This window comes from Odontesthes bonariensis, chromosome 21 (genome assembly GCF_027942865.1).
Source record: "Odontesthes bonariensis isolate fOdoBon6 chromosome 21, fOdoBon6.hap1, whole genome shotgun sequence".
Classification (NCBI taxonomy): domain Eukaryota; kingdom Metazoa; phylum Chordata; class Actinopteri; order Atheriniformes; family Atherinopsidae; genus Odontesthes; species Odontesthes bonariensis.
This window is the reverse complement of record NC_134526.1, coordinates 10,137,250-10,156,599: the sequence shown is the minus strand read 5'-3', so window position 1 is coordinate 10,156,599 and position 19,350 is coordinate 10,137,250. Positions and strand designations below refer to the sequence as shown.

General features: G+C 39.0%; 2 protein-coding genes across 2 annotated transcripts; both read left to right on the top strand.

Annotated features, from left to right (window-relative positions):
* Positions 1 to 887: 887 nt before the first annotated feature.
* Positions 888 to 1,894, top strand: hcrt (hypocretin (orexin) neuropeptide precursor). Its single transcript, XM_075454084.1, has 2 exons — positions 888 to 983; positions 1,529 to 1,894. The coding sequence occupies exons 1-2, from the start codon at positions 927 to 929 to the stop codon at positions 1,892 to 1,894; spliced, it is 423 nt and encodes a 140-aa protein (XP_075310199.1). The 5' UTR covers positions 888 to 926.
* Positions 1,895 to 3,645: 1,751 nt separating this feature from the next.
* Positions 3,646 to 19,274, top strand: kcnh4a (potassium voltage-gated channel, subfamily H (eag-related), member 4a). Its single transcript, XM_075453423.1, has 16 exons — positions 3,646 to 4,001; positions 9,300 to 9,533; positions 9,700 to 9,831; positions 9,982 to 10,115; positions 10,456 to 10,708; positions 11,381 to 11,538; positions 11,920 to 12,127; positions 12,516 to 12,710; positions 12,785 to 12,984; positions 14,015 to 14,264; positions 14,362 to 14,576; positions 14,683 to 14,721; positions 15,658 to 15,998; positions 16,081 to 16,160; positions 16,437 to 16,513; positions 17,621 to 19,274. The coding sequence occupies exons 1-16, from the start codon at positions 3,926 to 3,928 to the stop codon at positions 18,542 to 18,544; spliced, it is 3,516 nt and encodes a 1,171-aa protein (XP_075309538.1). The 5' UTR covers positions 3,646 to 3,925; the 3' UTR covers positions 18,545 to 19,274.
* Positions 19,275 to 19,350: the final 76 nt, after the last annotated feature.

Sequence of the window (19,350 nt, the reverse complement as noted above, 5' to 3'; positions counted from 1 at the left end):
GAAAGCTGTGGGTCAGAGGAGGGTGGGATGTCTCTTTGGCTGGGAACAGGAGGGGAGGATGGTGATAGTATTTAGTATTTAGTAAAATAGTATTTCTTATAGATTTAGGCCTTTTATTCTTTCATTAATGAGTTAATCTATTGAAGCAGTGCTTCTTGTTGTCCATAAGATGGCATCAAACATTAAGTAAAGGGCTTTGAGGATACAGGCAGCAATCTGGAAACCAATAACCTCTTTAAAGTTGTTGTTCTGATCATTTGAAATATAAAATTGCTAATTATCTCTAATTTGTAAAGTTACCAACTGACTAAAACATTTTTTTAACAATTCTTTTCAACTACAATAAGCACTCAATGATTTCCAAGGCTATTTTCAGCTATATGCTCAGAAAACTAGATACTGTTCATGGTTGCATGAAAATGCACAAACTCCTCTTGATGTGTCAGTACAGCACCTTTGGTATGAAATAATGAAGCTCACAGGGCCTCATTAGCATGGCCTTTAAACAAGCTTGCCTCAGCAATGAGAAAGGGCATTATTTCCTCACGTGTTTGTATAATATTTTATTTTTTGATTCACTAGACAGATCAACTAATTGACTTGAGTCCCTCACCACTCATACTAATGGTATGTCTTAATAAAGCTTTGGTATGCAGCCACAAAAACATACCTGTAGTTTGTCAAAGGCCCACAGAGATGCCTTGGAGATGATCTGCAGCAGGAGTCTAATTAATGGTAGATGGCAAACTTCAAATGAGCAAGAAGAAAAAACAAGAGAATTAGAGGTTTTGTGTCATGTTTGTGGCTGCCCCAAATGACGTCCAGAAGGCTGACTAAGGGGACAACACAGAACAATATAAAAGACACTTGTTCCTCTCCTGGGGAGATAAGAAGCTAAGACGACTCCTCTTCACACAAGCCAGAATATGACGTGGTACCGTACCAACTTCCAGAAAGCTGCTGGCATGGACACAGCTAACAGGGTAAGAAAGCTTAGGTTTAACTTTGGTCTAAAATTGCCATTGTTTTAAATTTTTTTTCACATTTTTTTTTTTTTTTTAATTTGCCAAGATCCATTCTTCAACAAATGGCATTTGATGTATTTGACGAATATTTACAATTGAGTCCTCATGTATGGTATGATGACACCATAATACTGACACCCAAATTTGCATGGTTACATGATGAAGCCTTATACCATTCCTGGATGAGTTAACAGCATTTGATTTGAATCTGTGCTAAAAAGAGTTGTTTTGACAAGTAGCTTTATTTGTTTAGGGGATTAATGCGGATCATAATTGAGACATTTTAACCCAATATAAAGGGTAATCAGGCATGCAGTCATGGATTTCATTTTTATCTCATCCATTGGTATCTGAATTTTACATCTCAAGTCTTTTTTCTATTTTAGGAGTATTTTTAGTGCACAATTCTTGTATTTTATATTCCTTTATGTTCATGTGCATTGGTTGATTTTTTTTTTAGATCTAAATATAATTTTCTAAAGCTAGTCTCTTTCATGGAACAGAAAGCCCTGGTGCTCGTCTTGATGTTGCTGCTGTCTCAACTGGATTGTGACGCTCAAAGTGTGTCTGAGTGCTGCAGACAACCATCTCGCTCCTGTCGACTCTATGTGTTACTGTGTCGCACTGGTGATAAGAGCTTGGGGGGAACCCATACAGGGGATGCATCTGCTGGGATCCTCACTCTGGGTAAACGGGATGATGATGAGCATCGCCTGCAAAGCCGACTCCATCAGCTCCTTCATGGCTCCCGAAACCAAGCAGCAGGGATCTTGACTATGGGGAAGAGGACCAACCAGAGGGCTGGGGAGCAGTACATGGACTGGCTGGCTCAGTCAAAAACTACCATCATGACACCCTTGCCTGTTTGAAACTAAGTACATTCAGACAATATTTGGGAGAAGCCACAGTTCCTTGAAATGTGTTATTTTTTTCTCATGTACAGCAAATTATGTGATTTTCTTTTAACTTTGTCTTTAAATGTGCTGTCAGAGAGTTTTGGGGAGATGTCCGATGTAATAAAAAGATATAAGTCTGAAAAAGAGTTTCCTTCAGTCTGAAATCTACTATATCAAAACTTAAACAGCTGACTGCGTATGATCATTGTGATGGCCATAGTGTGTGTCCAACTAAACCTCTGATAAACATCTAAAATCTCAGTTATCTTTCCACTCCGGTTAAAGCTAGAGTTGCTTTCACCCGAAAACTAATATATCGATATGCAATTTGCCATTCACTCTTCTAACAGAAGGGCTTTAAATAAAACTAACTTACACAAAAAATGCATCATCCATATGTAAGGCAAACTATTTCTGCTCAGTAAAATCCCACACCTATACATTTTCTCATAAGAATAATCCCATTGTGCTTTAAAATGGCATTGAGGTTACTCTACAATTTTGTTTGAATTCATTATTTCAGTTCCATGGTGGAAATTCTGAGCCATTGCATTGACTGCATGATATGTCTTTACAGTATCTTAAAATGTTGAACGGGCAAAAACCCTGATTTTCACCTGATGTAGTCTTTGATTAGTGTTGAAGTGGATATCCTTTTAATTTCTGACACATTTCTTTGTAATTGGCCTGTCCAGACAATTATAGATGACCTGTGTTATGAACAGTAATATTTAAGAACATTCATATCCCATATCTAGTTGACACAAATAAGCCTGCAGTGCTGCCACAGTGTCCATAAAGACCACTAGTACCAGCGAGATTGCCTTTAAAGGACAATGAAAATATCTTCCAGCACATCAGAGGTGATGTAGAGATGGGTATACTCTATGATAAATAAGAAATATGGGTGTATACTGTGTATCCACACAACCCTGCACTACACTTCGGCGCTTATAAGAAAATACAAATGAAAGAGAACTGGACTGTTTTTGACAAGCTTGTCAGAGTGGGTATTACATTTCAAAGTATGCAAGACAAAAGTGGGTGAATAACAGATTAACTGTACAATATGGAACTGCTGATAAGAAAGGATATAATGCAAAGAACAATTTCTTGTTGTCATTTAGAATCACTGAACCAGAAAGAGATTCCTCCAATGTTGCACTTCATTTACCTCATGGGCTTACTTTTCTGTTACCATAGAAAGGCAGGAGAAAGGAAGAATATTTATAAAGATTCCAAAAGAAGTCTGCTTATTTTCTTGTGTGTTGCAGAGTATCCACAGCAACCAGCACAGGCTGAAGCTTCAACTCACAGTGTTACAGAATTAAGCTCTGTAACAGAGATGCTGCTGGTAATTTTGTGAAAACACCCTGAGCAGCGCGAAAGCATCTTATACCTCCCAGTAAAAGACAGAGGTGTAGAGAGTGAGAAGGCAAGAACAGATATAGAAAGGAAGTCATTTCTAACAACTTCTCTGGGGGTTTAAAATAGGAGGAAACAGGCTTTGTGTGAGAGAAAGAAGACAAGAGATATCTAATGATTTCAGGGAGGGTGGTACAGGCCTTTGTATGAGAAGAAAGGAGGGAGGGGCGGAGGGAGAGAGGGTGGGAGGGAGGGAGGGAGGGAGGGAGGGAGGGGCGGAGGGAGAGAGAGGCAGGGGACTCGGAGATGCCATGAGCCACATTGACTGGAGTGAGACTTTGCTGTGAGATCGGAGCAGAATGATACGCAACTGAACCTGACAACTCCTGATTCAATATAGATAGAGGAGTTTAAGAGAACTGCAAACATCTGAGTTATCTCCTGCAGAAGAAAGTACATTTCTTTAAGAAGCTACTCTGCATTTCAACTACATGTGGTAGATGAGAAAGAACTAACACCACACAGAATTATTGCAAGTGATCCCAGGGAGAGGCACTTTAATTCTCTTTCTGGTCCATCTCTGGGAATGGTGACGAGCTACTGGAAACTGAGATCCTCCTTTTCAAAATCTAATACAAGATGCCTGTGATGAAGGGCCTCCTTGCTCCTCAAAATACCTTCTTGGACAGCATTGCAAACCACTTTGATGGTACTCGTAAGTATTTTTTGGGAGATAAGTATGTCATGAGCTTTAACCAGGACTGCCATTACTGGCATTTATGTTATCATAGAGAATGCTTCACCTGGTTAGTCAGGTCTGTGGGACATAGATAAGATCCATTGAGTGCAGATTGTCTCGTTATGTACATTCTTTGAATAGCTAAGCAGCGTTCAACAGTGATGAGATCCAATTATAAGCCTACAAAATTCAATTCAGCTTTATTGTCAATTCTTCAATATATTCAATATATATATATATATATATATATATATATATATATATATTAATTTTATATATTATAACTGAAGTAAAGGCTTGTTGAGCTATGTGTTGCTTAGTGTTAGAGTGCTCTTATGACAAATTAGACATGCCAAATCAAATCATTTAAAGGCTGAGCAGTTTAAGTCTCTCTTCTGTCCTTCAGTCTGAAATCTACAAACAAGACTAGATCACAACTTAAATAGCTGACTGCGTTTGATCCCTGTGATGGTGATATTGTGTGTCCTATGGCATGAAACACTGGATATGTGTGATCCAGTTTTCAGCAAATGTGAGAACATGAAATCTCAATGAGATCAAACACATGGATGGCATTACGTTGACTTTGTTTGGTTAAGCGTTGCAGTCTTTGTTCTGGCTTTGCTCTGTGCTTGGACATCATTCCCATTGATTGTTAATATAAACAAAAACAACAAAAATAGTAAAAACCATATTTAACCTTTCTTTACTATCTATATTCATTGTAAATATGTGTATGAGTATTTATTTGCAATTATGATATAATATATAAGAGAAAACTCTGGCGTTTCCCAGATTTATCATGCAAAATATAAAAAATAGAATATGGTGCACTATTTTTCATTTAAGAATGAAAAATAACCTCCACCTTGACTGAATACGTGAATGTAAGAACATTGTCGATAGTACCTCTTACACATATAGTTTCTGAGTGAAACATTCAGTAGTTAGATTACATTAACTTTGAGCAGGAATGCCCATGAAAAGAAAATGGATTTCAACATGATAACTTACCACTTTAGTCAGGCACTTGTATACTCTGACCTTAAAAGCCCCATGGCTCAGTTAGCAGCCAAGTCAACATCGATATCACCCATACTAGATCACCATCAGCCTGCCCTCAGACTGAAGGTAAGAAATTTACTGCTTCATCCAGTTTCAGTAGCAACACATCTTTCAACCAACTGAAATAAAAGGGCAGAATAGAAAAGCATTATCTGTTTGTGAAGTCTAGACTAAAGGTTTTGCTCCTGTTTTACCTCTCTGTTAGATATTCAAAGCCGCCCACCTTTGACAAAATCTTTTATTTTACCTGCACGATGTAAAATGTGTGAGTTTACACAACCTTGACTTGTGTTTTCACATGTTAGATTGGATGTGAGTTAATGTGTTAAAACACAAACTGAAGCAGCAAATTAGCAGTAAACATTGCATGATGGAATTGTATAATTTCTCACCTAAATATAAATGAAAGACACATCGCTCAAGTAGTACTACTTTGAATTTCCATGTCATTAACTTTCTTAATTCAATATGGAGAAAACAGTCTCCTTATGAGACACTTTTATAATTTATTACACTATTCAAAAAATGCAACGATAGTTGTGGAGGGCTGGTTTAAACAGCAATAGAATAACACCCCGAAGTCTATTTTGCACACCTTGCCTTAAGACTTCTTGCCTTTGCCAATGTATCATTAAATCACAATCATAAGATAAAGCAACTGAAGGCCTTTGTATTTATGCCCTAACATAATTTTTATTGATGTTCTACCTTTTGGATCCTTTTTTTCTTTGTGTGTGCTGTGCTTTTTACTTTAAAAGTCCATTTAAAAGTTTGTCAATCTGCAGCATCCCTCAAATTTTGCCCAGAAGGTCACTCTTTTCAGAACATGTTGAAAATAGTGTATGGGTGTGACTGTGCATGTCTTTCACAGCCTAGCAACTTCACAAATTCATCACAATGACAGTTTCGCTCTCCATAAAAACCCGTCACACGCACACAAATCCTCCATCGCTTATCCAGGTTGTCTTGGCCTTGCTTGTGTGATCACATACGCATATATGTGGAGCTTCATTTAACACCTGAGAGCAGCAGCCATTTTCTCAATCTTAGGTGACACAGTATTTCTCATCAAACCAACTGACAAGAGACGGTTTCAGGACAGATCACTAATGAGCCTGAAAACAGTAGTGAATTCTTGACAAGTCTTGACATGAAATGAAAGTCTCTCAGTGTAAAGTTGTCTTCTGAAGAAACACTGTGAATGTGAATGGAGACAGTATCCACATGATCCCGATATGAAAGCAGGGACATTGGTTAAAATACATTATGCAGAGAGCAAGAGTGTATCAAATATCAGCTGAGGTGTTGCTCTGTCAACCTTCTTTGAAAGAAGGAAAATTACTTGAATTATTCATCTTATTATTGGCCACTTTGAAATGTAGGTAATTAATGGAAATTATAGACAGAAAACTCCCATTTTGAGAATTATCTCTTGTCATCTATCTCTTTTTTTCTCTCACTACATGACTAACTTACTAGGTTAGTTAGTTCACATCTTTTTTGCCCCTCAAGTGCTAAATAACTATAATTCTATTCCAGTGACTAGAAATTGAATAACAGAAAACAAAAGAAGCCATATTCCAAAGAGAATTAAAGATGTAGCAGTGAGAAAAGTTACATTTGAGGTTTTGACAGATTCTGAGGCCCATTAAGTTTCTGTCGCTGTAGACTATATTGTAGCTTTGGATAAAATGAAGCCATGGAAAAAAGGTTAAGGGGGAAGCAGGTTTGATCTCAGGGACAGGACATGATAACTGGTGGAAAGAATTGCACTTTTGTTCATGAAGATTACAGCGGAGATGGGAATCTGACTGATTTGCATTAACATTGATAGAGTTTGAGAGCTCTCTCAATCTTTACAAAAGGCTGATGAGGATTCAATCATACAGCACCACTCAAGTGTTAACTACCAAAGTTGTTGTTCCAGAGGAAATTACATCCAACTGGAGATGGGCGGTTGTTTTTTTTTTTCTGATGTGTGAGCAGTCAATTTCACAAGAAGCTAAATTAAGATTTTTCCACAATTGTGTTGCCATGGCAATAAGTGTAATAAAAAAAAAAAACTCATGACGATTCTTTAATTCACATTTTTTTGGTTACCATGTCATTTTCTGACATTTTTCACAGATTTAGCCAATAAAACATATGCTACGCTATAGTAGCTGCATTCTGATTAATGCACAACCAGTGGCGCAAAAAAGTGGGTTTGCTCTATATGCAGCGCATAGGGGCGCTGCACTAGAGGGGGCGCCAAAGCGATGGGGGAAAAATAATTTTGAGTTGGCAATGTCTTTATTTAACAGCAATTGTGCATGTGTAAATAAAATGATCATTACCAGCAGCAGTACACCACACCGGGTGCCGCTCCTGTCAGCTAACAACAGGAAACTGAGACATGCGTCTGCATACCCCTCAGAAAGTAGATAGTTGCGCCCCTGTACACAACTCATTCAACAGACTTGACATATTATGATTGCCTGTTGCTCAGATATTAGCTATAACTGCATGCATCTGAATAGACTGTGGTCTGTACATACTTTCTTAGCTTAAAGGGAAATACAAAGCTCCTCTCTCATTGTGTGAACAGGTGCTCAGTGTTTGTCTTTGTGCTTACATCATCATTAAAATGTTTGGTATATGGACAAACAAATAACTTTTTCAAATTGAAATTGCAAACATTCAAACAAGGACAGAGTGAGCAGGTGAAAGAGGACACCTCTGTGGAGATATTTGTTTGTAGAGATATTAAACATTTTGACAACTGAATGCAGACCTGCAATTGTCAGTGAATGACAAATATATCTGGCTGTTGTTCCTCCTTACAATAGATCAGTGCTTATGATGCACTGAATAAATAAGTTAGCTTTCCTTCTTTCTCTCTTTAGCAGCTTGTCAACAGAGATAATATTCCTCACACAACCTGCATTGGAAAGCTATCATGGTTACCATGAACATGCAATGTGAAAATTGATGTGCCGTGTTGAGTGATAAATCTCAAAGTACACAAGCAAAGGCATTATGACAGAGTTGTTGATTTCTAGTGAATTTTGTCCACATGGCTGCCTGCCACAGTCCTCCTGGTTAATGTGAAATTATTCTTCTTTAAGTTGCAAACTGCATTAAGTGCTTTGAGTAAATTTCCTTTTGCATTATTATTTCTCTACTTTACAACACATCCCGTTCTAAAAAGGATATGCAACGTTTAACTGTCGCAATCTGATTTATTTCACAAAGATACCGTGTTTCTATTTTTTGCCACAAAAGGCATCTTTAACTATTTGTTCTGCTGACATGATTTACAGTATAGACCTTTTTTTTTTTTTTTAATTAAATGTCCATTTTAATGGCTTCTTGATTCACATATTTAATTATCAGCTGAGAGGAGTTGCTTTCTAACACTTTAAACTGTAGTCTGCACTACTTACAGCTTCTTATTCTTTATTTTCTGTTTTTCAACAGAGTTTCAATATTTGAAACCGTTTCAGCTGTTTTTGTTTGTTTTTACCTTCTAGAATTACCTTCTAGTGTTTTCAAATTGGTCAACATTGTAAGCTGACTTGGGTATTTTGCTTTTGCCTATTTGATCGTTTGACTTTGATTGTAAAGCACAATCCCACTTTATGTTAAGGGACAAATTAGTGCACTCTTTAATCGCCCACTCCATTGTCTTCTCTCTTTAAATATAACTCTTTAGAGGCCAACGCGTCAGCACTGCCTACTACAAATGAACTGCACTGTAAATTCAATACAAAATGAGAGCAGGGTTTTAGTTGAAACTGACTTTGCTTTTAAATCATCCATATGTCCACATTTTGAACACCAGAAACACAAACATCACACTGATGTGTGCAGTAAAGCCTTGTGGTGCTTCAAGTGGTGCAAGGGGTTAAAAGGAGTCGCAGGTTTTTCTTAAATAACAGTGGATCACGACTTTTGATGATTTGATAACATTTGATAATCAACAAATTCTCAAAGTCCCTGATGAACACCAGACAGGTGGAGACAGACAGAATAGTTAAGAGATGGAGGCAAAATGTTTTCTGTTTATGCTTCAACTCGTGAATCAAATCTGAAGTGATGCTTGTTGAGAAGTGGAGAAAGAGGTAACCAAACAAATGTCTGTTCAACTGCTGCCTGTTGCTCAGTCAGTTCTTTCTGTTTGTCAAGCTCACACGTCTGCTGTTGGTTCTTCTTATATTTCCCTCACAGACAGTAACTTTCTTTTGGGAAATGCTCAGGGTCGCTATGGCTACCCTATCGTTTACTGCTCTGATGGGTTCTGCAAGCTGACTGGATTTATTCGGACTGAGGTGATGCAGAAAACCTGCATCTGTCGATTCCTTCATGGGGTTGAGACGAGTGACAATATGATCCAGCAGGTACATAAAGCTCTCGAAGGCCAGCAGGAGTACCAAGGAGAGGTCTGCTTTTATAGGAAAAATGGTGAGGATCATGTGGTTTCTTTGACTTGAGGATTTACAAGTATTTACATAGCATTTGTCTTGTAAGACACTTATGCTTAAGGTTTTTTTCAAGCATTAAAAGTGATTCAAACGTAATTCTAGCTATTGTTTTGGTAATGTCTTTGTAACATCCTTGATACTGTTAGGGAATCAGTTTTGGTGCGTCCTGGATATTGTCCCTATTAAAAACGAAAAAGGTGAGGTGGTGCTGTTCCTGTTATCCTTCAAAGATGTCAGTGAATCGTATGAGAAAAGCCATCACTACACTCCAGGAGATGGTGAGCCATGGCTGCGTACAAGCCCCACTCAAATTTTATGTCAAGTCAACTTTTGAATTGCATGCTGCCATATTACTCAATGAAATGTAAAGAGTAAATAATACACAGTCAAATTTACATTCATTTGGTGGGTTTTGTCATTTGACACAGGTATGTCAGCAGTCGCAAATGAAACCATAAAAAGCAACCGACCACACTTTTCCCAAATTCAAGACAGGGGGAGGTCAATCATGCACCACCTGAACAACTTGTTCACCAAGAGGGGCAAGAAGAAACTGACTGATGTGAGCACAAACTTCTGTTTTGAAAATAATTAATCAAATACGTATGAGTATTGATGCAGATAAGTTCTTTTTTTCAACCTTTTATCCAAAGTCAAAAGCATTAGCACTCTTAACAGCTAACATCTTTCTTCTATTCTATTCTATGTAAATACAAGTGACATTTTAATCAAAGCTCGCCCCCGTCATGGTAATCATGAGGCAATGCATTTGATTCCAATATACCACGACAGAGAGGGAGCCGACAAAAAAAAGGCTGAAAAAAAACTATAATAATGTGATGATTTCATTTTCAAAGCAAGTTCATATTTCTAAAGTCTTGATTGTCTTGTGATATTTTCAGAGAATGTTCCAGAAACCCTCCCTGCCTGAGTACAAGGTGGCAGCTGTAAAGAAGTCCCGTTTTATCCTGCTCCACTACAGTATCTCCAAGGCCTTGTGGGACTGGCTTATCCTGCTGGCGACCTTCTATGTAGCTGTCACTGTGCCTTTCAATGTCTGCTTTGTCAGCCATAGTGAGGGCAGTGATCATCAATTACTTGTCAGTCGTAGCACCATAGGCAGTGACATAGCGGTGGAGATGCTCTTCATGCTTGGTATGATGTATTCAAATTTAAAATAAAATCTTTCTGAATAAATTAATAAACATAAAAAATCATAATTTCAGAAATTTGTACTGGCTCTTAGCATCTTCAGTAAATATACCTTTTTCTTCAGACAGAAGGTTGTAATTTAACTGGATGTAGCGAGATAATTGGTTGCTTGTGCCACTTAATTTCAAAGAAATATCTACAACAATGATTACACGTTGCACACCAGTATACCTTTATGTTGAAATATCTTGAGCAGCATTATGTAGAGACTATAATAGTAAGTTTATATTAGGCAGACTGTGTTTTCCAGTGCAGCTGTTTCCTTGGCAATGACTAACACATCCCCACCTCCGAACATTTCTCGCCCACTCAGGGTGTCTGTGTTGCCCCAGGCTATGAATCATTATTAGATTTATCTCACTTTGTCCCAATTTTCCTCCACCCAAAGTGTCATTAAACACCTGTCCAACAACTTCCTGTCTCACAGCAAGTTTGTCTGGGGACAGAGTGGTACACAATTAGCTCACCTGCTAGCACACACTGTTCCCTTTTGCCATTTATGTTTATGCAAGTTACAGTGACTACATTTTGAGCACATTACAATAGTCTTTATATGTTTTCTTTCTGTTTTGTGATACAGTGTCTTTTATTCCCAATTTTACTTCTTCTTTTCAGATATTGTCCTAAATTTCCGCACCACATATGTGAGTCAATCGGGCCAGGTAGTGTATGACGCCCGATCCATCTACCTACATTACTGCACAACCTGGTTCTTTGTGGATCTGATTGCAGCGTTGCCCTTTGATCTCCTCTACGCATTCAACATCACAGTGGTAAGGCTGTCAGTATAACTTAGTATAACAATATGTTCCCCTCTTTTTTTAAGCATCTTCAGATGCTCTAACTTTAAGACCAGTGACATTAGAATGCTATTCCCCATGGCAGAGTCTACAATTACTAAAGCAAAGAGACATCTTTTTAATTGGAGCAACTAAACCTAAGTGGAACAAACACTCTGACTTTGCTCGAGCAATTAGAAACTTTCAGTTTGGTGGAGGGGCATTATAATGGAGACTATGTAAAGCTAAAAGAGAATAGGTCACAGCTTGTATCAATACATTTGTCTTACAAGATAAACTTGTAATAAAACTGTAATTTGGAGAATGATAATCAGCAACAATTCTTTATGCTCTGTTTTCCCACTCCTTGTCCAGACCTCTCTTGTGCACTTGCTAAAGACGGTGCGTCTGCTGCGTTTGCTGCGCCTCTTGCAGAAACTTGACCGTTATTCCCAGTACAGCGCTGTGGTCCTCACCCTGCTCATGTTAGTGTTTGCTCTGCTGGCTCACTGGATGGCTTGCATCTGGTATGTCATTGGACGCAAGGAGATAGAAAGCGGTGACCCCGTTACCTGGGATATTGGTGAGTTCAGTTTATAGTGTTTTTAACAGCTCCCACACCAATTAATCAAGAGTATGATGTTCTTCTTACCTCATTAGCTTTACTGAGACCGTCTTAATGTCTTTTAGGCTGTTAGGCCATACTAGAATGCCTGAATCCCTCAGCATCATTTTAACCTCTACTTTTTCTTCTTAGCCTGTAGGAAGTCCAGGTCATCGAGTAATTCTGTTATATCACCGATGCATTATGTCAGTCTATTATATCACCCATTTCGTCACTTACAGAGCAGAAAAGGTCTTCCATTGAAGTAGACTAAAAACATTGGCTAGAAAAATGACAACACCAATGTTCATTCACCTAAGAGCTTCACATTAAAGTTTTACAACCATCAACTGACCTCTTTCACCAGGGTGGCTGCAAGAGTTGGGAAAGCGCCTGGAGACACCGTACATCAACAGCACCACGGGTGGTCCCTCAATGCCCAGTGCCTACATCGCCTCTCTCTACTTCACCGTCAGTAGCCTTACGAGTGTCGGTTTTGGCAATGTTTGTGCCAACACTGACGCAGAGAAAATCTTCTCCATCTGTATTATGCTCATTGGTGGTAAGTTTAAAAGCAGAAACAGACCTTTCCCGCACACTGTTTATACTCTGAGATTATCCCTCTGTCACCTCCAGCCCTGATGCATGCAGTGGTCTTTGGTAACGTAACAGCCATCATCCAGCGTATGTATTCTCGGCGCTCACTCTACCACACTCGCATGAAAGATCTCAAGGACTTCATCCGTGTGCATAGACTACCTCAGCAGCTGAAGCAGAGAATGCTTGAGAATTTTCAAGCCACTTGGTCGGTTAACAATGGCATCAACGCCAATGAGGTGGGTGAAAATAGATCTGAAATGAGCAGTAATTATCTTTCTATCCAGGGAAACAATTTGCTTGTGATATTTTTATAGAAATATTTTTACATATATGACCCTAATAACAGGTTTTCATGTCAAAGATTGTCACTTTTTAATATGCAACTGATCAGCATGAAAAGTGTTGGCATCATGGGCTGAAGTGATCCCTTTCAAAAGAAACCTTACAATCTGTGTGGACGTTTCTAGATTCAGAAACGTGGTCCTTTAAAAGTGGGACACATTTCAAATTCTCTTGAGTCTTAATCCATTTCCTTAAGTAGACGCCACTTTGTAGCAAATAGAATTTCAATGACAATGCCAGAGCATATCTTGGAGATGTTCTTAGTAATTACAAGGTTGAGAGCTGAAATAGAGAGAATACTCATTAACACCCTCACCATCACCTCTACAGATAATTAATTCACTGTTGAAAGTAACAGACACAGCTACTGGTTTCTGTGAACATGCTAAATTTCATTACAGTCTGTTTTTGCTGATCGGCTTAACACATCGTGCAAGTGCATCAACTTTGAAAACCACAATCTGTGCATTTTGGGGGGTTTAGCAGAAATTGTTGTTTTATGCCTCATGTGGTAGCAGTTATATTTTTGCTAAGAATTTCTAATGGCAGTCCCTTTTTTTTCCAGTTGAGAAAAAGTAGATAGAGGAAACAGAAAAAATGCAGTGAAATATTACAGTTTTATCAAGCTGAAATAGAACAGTATATGCAGTCCAAAGGGGTGCTTTGCTTCTAGACATCTTGTTTATGAACACCCCTTTCATCAAAAACCTCCTAACAGGAATACCTGGGTGTTTGGATTGCTGTATGAAAAGACCTCTGCTAGCTTTAAGAAACAATGTGCAGACAACGTGCTGACTGAAATATCAAAACAATATTCTAAGAATAAGTCCTCCTCATACAAAAGGGGTGATTTGTATCTAAGCATTCTTGCATGAGCATTTGACAACCACATGGTGGCTTTTTTCCCCCCTCATACTTTCACAGCTGTTGCATGACTTCCCAGATGAACTGCGAGCAGACATTGCCATGCATCTGAACAAAGACATCCTGCAGCTCCCTGTATTTGAACGAGCCAGCAGAGGATGTCTGCGTTCCCTCTCTCTGTACATCAAGACTTCTTTCTGTGCACCAGGGGAATATCTTATCCGCCAAGGAGATGCCCTACAAGCTAATTATTTTGTCTGTTCGGGTTCCCTGGAGGTTCTGAAAGATGGTATGGTCCTAGCCATACTGGGTGAGTGTGCACAAAGTGTGACGCATCTCTAACCAGTTACTCAAGTCGGTATCTTTTAACATCTCATTGTAACTCCTTTGTCTGACAATCCCGACAGGCAAAGGTGACCTTATTGGGGCTGACCTACCAGAGAATGACCAGGTGATCAAGACAAATGCAGATGTGAAGGCGCTCACCTACTGTGACTTGCAGTATGTCAGTGTTAAAGCTCTGAGGGAGGTTCTTAGGCTTTACCCAGAGTACGGCAATCGGTTCAGCTCTGACATCCATCACAACCTCACCTACAACTTGAGAGAGGGCAACGAGGCTGATGTAAGACATCTAACTAAAAACACTTTGGAAACCATTTAAAAGTTCCTCCTGATCAGCAGAGACATGAATAATAATCCCTTATTAATGCTGACTTCCATACCTTCAGGGAGTACAAAGGTTTCCATGGACGCCAAGGCACTCTCAGGTATGTGTGTGGCTCACTGGGATAATTATCTCAGGCTCGATGTTCTTGATACATGTGGCAATCAGTTCAGTCTGTTTCACTCATATGGTATTAAGCTGTGTTTAAAAACTGAAAATTGATGTGGCAAATGTAAAATAAAACATTGCCAGAATTATCTCTCATTGCTGAGACAAATATCAATAATCCTTTTTCTTTTCTTTTTTTTTAAATAAAGGCTACAGGTATAAGAAAAATGGAAGGGAATACTATGTACAGAGATCAAAGCAAAGCTTAAAAAACATACAAACACACAAGTTCAAAAGACTGCAAAAATCCAACAATGAAGAGTCTTGTATTTCAAGAGGAAAATAAGCATACTGCGCTAGTTAACTTAGCTTTGTGTGCATGCTTGGTTATATATGGAGCCTGTGAGGCCATAAAGGAAAAAACAGGCTGTGAGGCTATGTCTACTACAATGAAGGTAACACATACAGTTAATTTCATTAGCAGATTGGTATCTGGGGAGTGAACACCTCGGAATTTTTGTCATAGCCCTTCCTGGGCAGTTTTTGTTGGACTCCCTGTTTTCTTCTTGGGTTGCGTGCTGCTGTACACTGGTGTCAAAGTGACAATGTAAATGCCAGGATCCTGACATTCCCAGCAGAACATTGCAGTGCAACAAAACAAGCTTTACCCGTCTGTGGTTTTAATGTTATGGCTGATCAGCGTACAGTCAGTGGCTTCAAGTAGTAAAATGTGGCCTCAAGATAATCTTCCTAAGCATGCAACTTATGGGCTTCATGTTTACGCACAGGATCTAAAAGAAGATTGTTCTCCCAAAGTGGTATAGTGTTATCATAGGTAGTGCGCACACAAAGAAAAAAATCACAAACATGTACACCCTCACATGCAACCTTGCAACCAGCTTTAACAAGTTTTTCAACTGTTTTTCCACAGGATCATGTTTCTATGGACCACAAACTACCTTACATCATTGAGGCAAATGATGCTGAACAACTGGACAACATGAAATACTCCGAGCAGAGGAGAGTGCAAGGTTTAGGCAGCCTTTTCCATCAACCCTGCCTCAACACCTTAGGGGAGGAGGCCCTCCACCTCTGTCGATCCCCTGTTCAGGGAGGTCGAGAGTGCAGCCCCTGTCCTCCACCTTTCATCAGTGAAGAGCTCGATACGTCTCCTTTGCTCTGTCTCAACAATAATTCAGACTTGAATCATCGGCCTACCAAATTACTCATTCCATCTTTGCCTTGTGTTAGTCCTCTAAGCCTGAGTCCCAGGTATCCTTTTCACCCTGCTTTTGCACCTATGTGCTGTTTGTACCTACTTAAAATGATGTAACATCCATTTGTCTCCTGTTAGGGTCGTGGATGGAATTGAAGACAATGGTCACACATTTCAATTCAATGTAGAGCAGTGTGAAACAAAGACTAATGCACCAGGTAAACTCTCTGAAGAGGCATAACAGATGATAAATTAACAGGATTTAGAAAGGAAAAATATCAAGCCATAATTAAAAACATTTTTTAGAAATAAATGCTTTACTATCAACTTTGCCAGAGTGAATAGACTGAGGAAATGTTAGCGCCTAACACGATTGACTCTTTTTCCTTGTTTTGTGCTCAGCCAGTATGTTTAACCCTTTTGATTCATGAGTTGTAAATAATAAAGAAGGTACACCCTGATCAGCTGTCTTTAACTTTTTTAACCTCTTTCAGACCAGTTGCAGGTGAGCGCTAATCTGCTTTTGGAGACAGAAGAAGCGAGACAGAACATCAGCAAACTGAACAAAGAGGTGAAACTTTTTTTAAGAAATGCATTTATTTATCCAAATGTATTTAATCATGTATTTAATTTTAGCTTCTTAAACCCTGGGCATATCTAGCTCCAACGGTACCCAGTTCCTTATACAAATAATATGTAAAGCGTCACATAGGTTGTGCAACAGGTTTTCGTTAAATAATATATTCTATAGCGAATGAACCTGCCACATTTTCTTTTAAATTGTCTCTGTTATTACTTAAGAGTTTTATGGATTATATGGATAACCGCCTCTGGTGATGATCAAGATTTTAACTTAGTTTCCCACCACATATATTTGCTTGATGGTGATTTCAGGATCAAGTTTAATCTAATATTAGTCTTTAGCAACAGATTATGATTATGTCATATCAATTAATTATCAGCTAAAATGGTCAAGTGTAGACACGTGTTATCTGTGAGCACTCATTTCATTTTCAGCTGTTTCACCGGTAGGCCTTCATGTGTGTTTCACCTGTTCTCCGTATGGACTGTGTGGCCCTGCATGTATCACAGGGAGAAAGATAGATACACATTTTTGTATGAATGCCTTACAACCCTCCCAGCAAGTTTTAATCCATCTAAATGCCTTGTTTGTGATGACTGTTTTGTTAAGATTTAACAGCCAGCTCTGATGTGTTGCGAAATGTGCTGCAGGCATTGTGGGTATTTTTGATCCGTAACACAGAAGAAGGCAGTACTTTCTTCCTCTGTGTTCCAGAACCTCTTGATTTATGAATAAAGCTCCGGGGTTTCATCTCCTGCTTGACAAAGAGAATAACTTTGGCAGTTTGAAGCAACACTCTGCCTCTCTTCTTGTAGCAGGAGAGAAGGAGGTTTTAGATCCAGAGATGAGACGTGACTAATTTACAAATTCAATAATGTTGAATGAACTGAATGAACACTAAAGATATTCTAAAGAAAACCTTGAATGTGGAGTGTCATAACACATTTTAATGCATAAAGGGTTTATTTTTAGGGGGAACAAAACTTCTAGATAAGCTATTTTGATCAGTAAAAGTTAGTTTTTAGGGGTTTAATCAATGCCCAGATAAAGCTTTTAACAGACATGTAGTAAACTTTCCTTTTTTTTTCTTCTCAGGTGACCAACTTGAATGAGGAAGTGTCTAACCTGGCTAAGGAGCTCCATGACGTCATGCATTTGATGCAGTCTCATATGACCATGCTCTACCATAGCTCTCCCAGTGTGAGAAATTCTTGCTGCTGGCAGCCTAATGTCCCTTTAAATACATCACCTGAATTGCTCCTCCATCATGAAACAATTAGCCACCCTGGTAGAAATGCATGGAGCTGCAGTGGAGCACCTGCTCACAGCACAAGTCCCACATTGCTGCACTCATCAAGCTCCGGATCAACCTGTTCACACCTGTGCTGCTCTGACACAGAAGGAACCACAGCTCAAAGGCTACAGAGCCAGTATGGCCCCTTTCCAACCCCAAGGGCCGCTCCAAGCCCTCCTTACATAACCCACCCTCATGCTCAGGTAGGCCCATCCCTCCTTAGCATCAGTTCAGCCTTCAGTAGCTTCCCAGTTGTTTGTCAGGCCCCGCAGGTGGGCTACAATGCACCCATACCCACAAAACACAGCTCACCTCCCAAATGTTCGACAGTAAATTGTGGTCACTTTCATCCACCATTCAGTGTTCAAACCACTTTTGATGTCACACAAAATTTAACCAGGTCCCAGACACCCATCCATTCGACCATTGCTCCTACTGGCCAGTCACAGTGTCACACGGTCATCAGTTCACTGGCGCCTCCAGAAATCTGCACTACGGTGTGCACAGGGCACAATCAAGGCCAACAAAGTTTTACCAGAGGCCTTAGACAAAATGACTTGGTAGGATCCAGTCCCACGAACCACTCACAGGACTCTGCGTGTTCTCTGCTGGAGCAGGTATCAAACAGAAACTGTCAGGGTTCACTCCACCAAGAGAGGGTGGACAATATTGAATTTCATGGTGCAAGGGACGGCAATCTGGACACAGAAGAATATCTACACTGATGACATAGATATTGATGAATTACTGTGTGATTATGACAGGTTTGTTGTTGCTTTAAAGAATTGTCGTGCAAAGTAACAATTTGCTTCTTTTTCTTTAGCTAAATGCATTTGTAGAAACCGTATTTGCACAAGCCAAATAGTATATTGTACAAAGAGTCACGTTAAAGTATTTAATATAATAATAGTGGTGGCTTTAAACTGGTCAACAATAACTGAAGTAACCCAGCGTATCATAGAGCACACACTCCAGCTTTCAGTGTACAATTATTTGAATATTGATATTAATTTGTGCTATCAGATACGCAGGAACACATTGCCATGACGACAACTTATTGACATTTTCAGAACTGTTTTATAGCAAATTACATCAGTGTCTATTCTTGACATGTATGGTGTGAGCACAAAAGCACATAGCGTCACCCAGTGGTGACAACTGGTTACAGAAACAAAAGGCAAGGCTTACATATTCATAAGGAGCAAGAGACTATGATTTATGTGGAAATGTATGTATTTATTTATTTGTTTTTAGGTCTCATTTTGTAAATTTTTTCAGACTCATTCACGGTTAGACTGTCTCTACATTTTAAACTGCTAGAGCTCATCGGTGCCGTGATCTCGCAAGAGCCCGCAACCTGCAAGTGTAGAACAGATCTCAATAATAGCAAATTGAGTTTAAAAAAAGGAAAGTAGTGAATATACCTGACAGCATGACAAATAAAACTCAATAAAACTGCAACTGAAAAAAAATTAAACTGATAAGACGTGATGTTTTGAGCTATTTGAGCAATACAGGGTTTAGAATAATT

Excerpts from the sequence above, each read along its gene's own strand:
- hcrt (XM_075454084.1), top strand. The coding sequence starts at position 927 with ATGACGTGGTACCGTACCAACTTCCAGAAAGCTGCTGGCATGGACACA. Across the intron at positions 984-1,528 it reads GCATGGACACAGCTAACAGG|AAAGCCCTGGTGCTCGTCTT; the intron begins GTAAGAAAGCTT and ends TTCATGGAACAG.
- kcnh4a (XM_075453423.1), top strand. The coding sequence starts at position 3,926 with ATGCCTGTGATGAAGGGCCTCCTTGCTCCTCAAAATACCTTCTTGGAC. Across the intron at positions 12,985-14,014 it reads ATGGCATCAACGCCAATGAG|CTGTTGCATGACTTCCCAGA; the intron begins GTGGGTGAAAAT and ends ATACTTTCACAG. Across the intron at positions 14,722-15,657 it reads GGACGCCAAGGCACTCTCAG|GATCATGTTTCTATGGACCA; the intron begins GTATGTGTGTGG and ends GTTTTTCCACAG.